The sequence below is a fragment of the Belonocnema kinseyi genome, chromosome 5 (assembly GCF_010883055.1).
Source record: "Belonocnema kinseyi isolate 2016_QV_RU_SX_M_011 chromosome 5, B_treatae_v1, whole genome shotgun sequence".
NCBI lineage: Eukaryota > Metazoa > Arthropoda > Insecta > Hymenoptera > Cynipidae > Belonocnema > Belonocnema kinseyi.
In genome coordinates this window covers 136,066,472-136,072,914 of record NC_046661.1, presented here as the reverse complement: position 1 = coordinate 136,072,914, position 6,443 = coordinate 136,066,472, and the positions used below count along the sequence as shown (strand labels likewise).

Below are 6,443 nucleotides of genomic sequence, written 5' to 3'. Positions count from 1 at the left end.
ATGAAGACTTAACCATGTTCTGGGAGTTGGAGAAAGTTCACTTTAAAAATACTTTGACAGATGACGAAATGTTTTATGATGAGCATTTGCCACGAATTACCAACGAACAAAAGACGGACGTTACATTATACGCTTACCTTACAAAAACAAAGTGGATCAGTAGTTAGCTTATGATGAAGGAAATATATTTCTTTTAGCCCAAACTATATTAGAAAATAATATTCACGTCGATGATGTTTTACTTGGTACATACAGATTGAGGGGAAACAAGCGCGAGCTCAAACAACACTGTTATTGGAAGCTGGCGGTTTTTATTTGCTAAAGTGGGCCGCAAATGAACCCGAACTATTGGAAGATTGTCCCCAGGGAGAACACGAACGTGCTATCGAATTTCCGTTAGCGGAGGATGCACAGCTGAAGGTTCTAGGTTTATTTTGAGATCCTGAGTCTGATGCATTCCTCTTATTCTTTCATTATTAGCTCAGTTTTATGAACCTATGAGTTGGAAAACTCCAGTCATAATAATGGCAAAAATTTTAATGCAGGAACTTTGGCTGTGTAAACTCGACTGGGACGACAGACTAACTGATGATCTTAAAATTCAATGTTCAATTATTATGGTTCTCTGGAAAAATTAGAAGCACTTAAATTCCCGAGATGGACACGGCAATTGCAAACAAACTTTGAATTCGAGCTTCATGACTTTTTTGACGCTTCGTCAAAAGCCTATTTAGCTTCCGTTTACATTATAATTCTTAGTACAGATTTAGAGGAGGCTCATGTATGCCTACTAATGGTTAAATCGAAAGTAGCTCCTGCTAAATTTGTATCAATTTCTCGTTTGGAGTTGTGTGGAGCTACGTTGTTAACTAAGACACTTAAGTTTGTCATGGAAACTATGTCATTGGATAAAATACCTGTTTACTGTCACACTGATTCCGTAACAGTTTTGGCTTGGCTTTGAAAACATCCTTCAATTGGCCTTTGTTGATCGCTAATAGAGTTTCCCTAATTCATGAGCTGGTACCTTGCGCGAAATGGCGATATATTTTTACTAAAAATAACCCGGCCGACTGCGCTACACAGAGACTCACGCCCGAAAAATTGATAAGGTATTCCTCATTCCTGATCTAACGAAATTAATTATTTATAAACATAAACATTAAACACCTGCTTTAGCGATTTCTAGCCCATTCGCTCTCCTAAAGGTGTTCGTTAATTATGTGCCCACAAATGAATGTAGGCAAACTCAGAGTAAAATGAATCTTCCTTTTTGGATTTGTGCATAGCGACGTGATATTAAAGTTCCAGTCTTTTTCGAATTATATACCTTCGTGAAACCTAAAAGATAATAATCTTTGTGGGATATCTCTAAACTTGATTTTTCTTCTGATCTGCTTCCAGGTCTTGTGATACCTAGTGCTACCAAAGAAAAGAAACAAACTCGATGCCAGACATTTTTCTAATCATGTAAGGAAATTAATTCAAATAATTTCTATTAGTTTAGCAATTTTTTCAATATTTCAGTTTTTGTAACATGCCTTAATCTCATAACGAGTTAAAGGTTGCCATTTTTCAAAAAATTAAATTGTTCCTAGACTTTTCCTTTGGCAACATCGGAATCTGACTCGCACCCTTGAATGTTCCTCAGCGGAGGACAGTCGTTAGTCTTGAACCACCCTCGAAAAGAATACGACTTGACTTATAGTTGATACCCCAATTCGTGTCTTATCAAAGTTTTGTATTTTAACTACTCATATTCTTAATTTAGAATGTAATTGGCATTGAGTAGATAAATTCAAGTAAATGAGATTTTTTAATATCTATTTTAACGTGTAAATTTGGGATATGTAGTGATTGTGCAGCTACTCTCAAATAAATTACAGCCCTGCCAAAATATGAAGACATTTGTGTGCATGATCGTATTACCGACACTTCTGACTTCTGGCAAGTACTCATTATAAAAAGATTAGTTTAAAATTAGGTCACATCTGCTTACACAAAAGGGTTTTGTACACTGTTTAAATATTAAATATATAAGCAAACTTACTTAGTCGTGACACAATTAATGATTAATGTTTGAGATCATAATGATCTGATTCGGGGTCATATATCAAGTCAAGTCGAGATCGCTGGCGTTCTTGCGAGTACTTTGGCTTATAGGTCACTTGTGTGCGGTTAGGCAAATGTATTAAGGTTATATACCGTTTGCCCATCTACACTAAAAATTCGCGACTATTTTGTTTAGTCTGACAGATGACCCTCCAAGCAGATCAGCTTGATCTCAATGGATAGATGATTATAATCTCGAGAGTAAACGGAATGTATAAGGGGTTTTACAAAAATCTATGAAGCGCCAAAAAATAAAATAGTTTATATTTTGAAATTCAAAACATAATAATCTTTTTTTATATATTTGATCTTGATTTTTCTTATTGTATCCTTCCAGGCATTGCACTTGCGAATGTAATGGATGAACTTACAGAGTTTTTTCACGTACAAATTGGTATGTTTAGCAACGTATCATTGACAATTTTCGACGATGATGAGAATCCTGTCGAACTTGCTTTAGAGCTTCCCGATTTCAATTTACTTAATGTTTTTACCGACCTTAACGAAGTGGTAACTATTCAACTTTTTACTAATGAATCCGGCGGTGAATATGAAATTTTAGGAATCAACAATGAAACGGCATTAAAAGAAAGTTATTTTGATGCCAACCGACGCACTTACATCTTAACGCATGGCTTTATGAGTTCTAGCGACAGCCCAGCATGCAATTTAGTTCGATATGGTATTTCTACACTTTAAAAATATAGATTTCACTATTCTAAAATGTCTATTAAGTCAAATACTATTGGGGTTGCTACAGAATTTCGGGTAATAAATTCAAGACCTTTTCCAAAATTAATTTATAAAAACCCAGACCTCGCGATTCCTGGAATATTGAAGCTTTTAAAGGAAGCCAACGAAAATTTGTTTGAAGTCATAATTTTAAGATTTCAACATGAGCGTTCATTTCGAATTTCCAAAATTCAAGTAAAGTTACAATGAATTTCAAATTTAAAATCCTCATACCTTAAAATTTTAAGTATGACTTAAAATGACGAAGTTATTTCAAATCTTTCGAAACGTAATTATTTTCACATAAAAAATGTTCAAACTCGAATTCACTTTATTTTCAAAAATTCCATTGATATTCCTATAGATAATTTATTCTTTTTAAGCACGAACAATTTAAGCCTATATGATTTTTCCATTTCAACTTTAATTCTTTTCAAATCACAGAACTTTTTTTCTTAATCCTTTTTAATTGCAAATAATGTTATCCGAAATATTTCCAAACTCTATTTTTCAATGTTATAGAATGTCCTTTTATAATATCGAAGTGTCTACTCTAGTCATACCACTCATACAAATAATATTCTAAAGACACTCGTTTCGGCCAATTTTTTACACGCAGGCCTCCCGGCTAACAAGAAAAGCGGAGGTCATTTTAATTTTGCTCAGCGCTTCGCAAACAAGCTACAAAGAGAGAGAATGGGACTCGAAAAAGAGTGGCAGGGTGGGAAAACTAACCAGCCTTTGCAAACGCCATGAGTGGAGGGCGAGGCCCTTTTCCAAAAAAATTAATCAAAAATCTGGGTAACACCACCTGCTGGTAAATTTTAGGAAATGAATTGCCTACTTTCTCTCCATCCGCTTCTTACTGGACAATACGTTTTTAAGAGAATGAAACGATTTTACTAACAATTCTACGGAAATGAAAAGGATTTTTTGTTTAGAATAGTGTACTTTAAAATAAGAATGAACAGAATTAAACAGTTGAAAAGATTTTTCGAATTTTCGAAAAAAAATCTGAAAAATTTTTAAGCCCTTTTTTATTTCGTAGGATTTAAAAAAAAACGGGACGAACAATTCGAATAATCCATAATGATATGAAGGAGTTCTAAAAAACATTATTTGAGGTTCGGAAATATTTTTTAAAAAATTCGCAACAAATTATACACGTTTTTAGATTTCAAATTAATATTTGGAAACTTTTCAAGAAATTTTATAGATTGAAACAGAAGAAAATTTTCTGCAGATTCAAGGAGAAATTTAATTATTTTAACCAATTTTCCATAAAAAATATTCTTAATTGAGTTGATATTCGCAAATGGGTTTCAAACCAAGACACTGAGGGCCCTTTTTCGTTCAATCACACCTGTTTTGAGCATTTTTCTTGCTTTTGGAATTACTATTGTCATAGAAAGGGTACTTTTTTGCTTCCACTTGTCCCTCAATGTCGGCCACACGTCCACATTGATTAAAATTATTTTAAGAATGTCTGTAAATTTATTTAGATTTTTCCTAACGTCGCTTTCCTTCTGGAAACAGGTTAAAGTAGATCTTTGAAAAAGTATACCGAAAAATCCTGTTTTTTGGGATGTTTTGCCCCCTAACTACGGAACGATTTTTTATGATAATAGTGAACCTCTATCGTTGAATGCCGAAGACATTCCCGTAAAGAATGGAAATGGCAAAACCTTTAGCTTCTAATACAAAATTGTTTAAATTCTAAAGACAGTATAATTTATAAGTTTTCATGAAAAATTATTCACTTTGTAAAATATTCCACTAAAAAAAACATTGATTTTAATAGTCAAAGTAATAAACAAGTTGAGAGGTCTTTTACTTTATAACTTCCACGATTAATTTAAATCAAAAACAACCTCTGAGTATAAGATTTCCCCAAATTTATAGAATTTGACGTTTTTCCGGACTTTTAAAAAACTCTCCTATATATTACGTTTCCCATCTACGTTCTCGAAACTCTGTAGCAACACTCTTTATTAAAATAAAACAAAATGCATGTCAAAGTAATACATGATTTTTAAAAACATATCACGAAGAATGATTATTTTAGAATATTTTTGTTTATCCAGCTCTGCAGAACACAACAGATTCGAACATCATTACGGTGAATTGGAGCCCTTTGGCAAAGGGGCTCTATACAGTAGCCAAATTATTCACACCACAAATAGGATTATAGGATAATAGGATAGGATAATAGGATAGGAAATTCATCAATTTTCTGTACGAACATGGGATGAATCCTGAAACGACAACCCTATACGGTCATTCTCTTGGCGCTCATATAGTTGGAATTGCCGGTCAAAATGTAACTAAAAAAGTAAACCATACTATAGGTATGTAAATTCATATTTCAAACTTAATTAAATTTTAATTGCCATGGACGTGATTTGATCCGTGGAAAAGAGCTAAAATTTTAATTTACATATCATTAGGTTGTGATCCAGCTTGGCCTCTGTTTGTTTCTGTCCCCGAGAATGAACGTCTTTCTCCTGACGATGCTCTTCATGTGGAAGTCATACACACAAATGCTGGATTATGGGGTTGCCCAGACAAGCTTGGCCATTACGACTTTTATCCTAATGGTGGCTCGTCACAAAAAGGTTGTAAGGACGATTTAATTTCTGCCTGCTCTCATGGTCGATCTTTCCAATACTTGGCAGAACAAATTTTAAATCCTGGTCCTGATTTCTGCTCATTAAAGTGCACATCGTATTCAGAATTTACTGAAAAAACGTGTGAAAAGGAAATTGCGTTCATGGGTGGAATTAGCAGTTATCCCGCAAATCCAGGAACATACTATTTTGAAACCAATGACATAGAACCTTTCAGTTTATCATCAGAATGTGCATGAACATTGTGTTGATAAACTAAAAAAATTTAATCGAATATTCGACTCATTCAGGGAGGCCACTCAAACTTCAAAAAAATTCCAGACTATTTCCTAGATTTCTCAGTGAAAAATTACACTTTGCCGGTTGACAAAAGTCAAATCAAATCTAACAAAATTTCAACTTTTTCCCGATGCTCAATGTTTCACATTAATACTCGGGTTTTCCGGTCAGTGACAGCTATAAATTTGTATCGAAAAAAAAGAACAGGAGTTACAAAAGAAACATTGCTCAAGTCTATGAGAAAATAGTGTACTACAACAAACCGGATATAATAGAATAGCTCGAAATCCTTTACTAATTTGTCGCATCCGGTAAAAGTACCTACTTATAGTGTAAAACGGATATTTGATAAATTAAACGACCTCTGCACGAGAAGATGAGTCATTCTGTTTTATCGGCTTCTTTGATTTCAGGTGAAACCATAACTTTTTATTTCAGAAAAATAATATGATAAGTATAAATTATACACGATCAGGAGATTATATACCTTGGTAGGTAATTAGAACGTTTTAAGTATTATGTTTGAAAATGATTTAAGTAAACAATTTTGTCAGTAAATTTTCACTAATTTTTTTAGTAATATCATTTATAAATGATTATATAACTATACAAATTACCCAAATCGGGATAAACCTTTTATTTCTACATATGATCTTTACTTTATATGAAGACATCAGAAGGACAATTGGGTGA

General features: G+C 33.3%; 2 protein-coding genes across 2 annotated transcripts; both read left to right on the top strand.

The window, feature by feature from the left end:
- Window positions 1-2,448: 2,448 nt before the first annotated feature.
- Window positions 2,449-5,035, top strand: LOC117173905 (inactive pancreatic lipase-related protein 1-like). Its single transcript, XM_033362551.1, has 2 exons — window positions 2,449-2,794; window positions 4,929-5,035. Exons 1-2 carry the CDS (start codon window positions 2,470-2,472, stop codon window positions 5,033-5,035), a joined length of 432 nt encoding a protein of 143 aa, XP_033218442.1. The 5' UTR covers window positions 2,449-2,469.
- Window positions 5,036-5,050: 15 nt separating this feature from the next.
- Window positions 5,051-6,125, top strand: LOC117173406 (pancreatic lipase-related protein 2-like). Its single transcript, XM_033361952.1, has 2 exons — window positions 5,051-5,192; window positions 5,292-6,125. Exons 1-2 carry the CDS (start codon window positions 5,093-5,095, stop codon window positions 5,708-5,710), a joined length of 519 nt encoding a protein of 172 aa, XP_033217843.1. The 5' UTR covers window positions 5,051-5,092; the 3' UTR covers window positions 5,711-6,125.
- The last annotated feature ends 318 nt before the right edge of the window (window positions 6,126-6,443 follow it).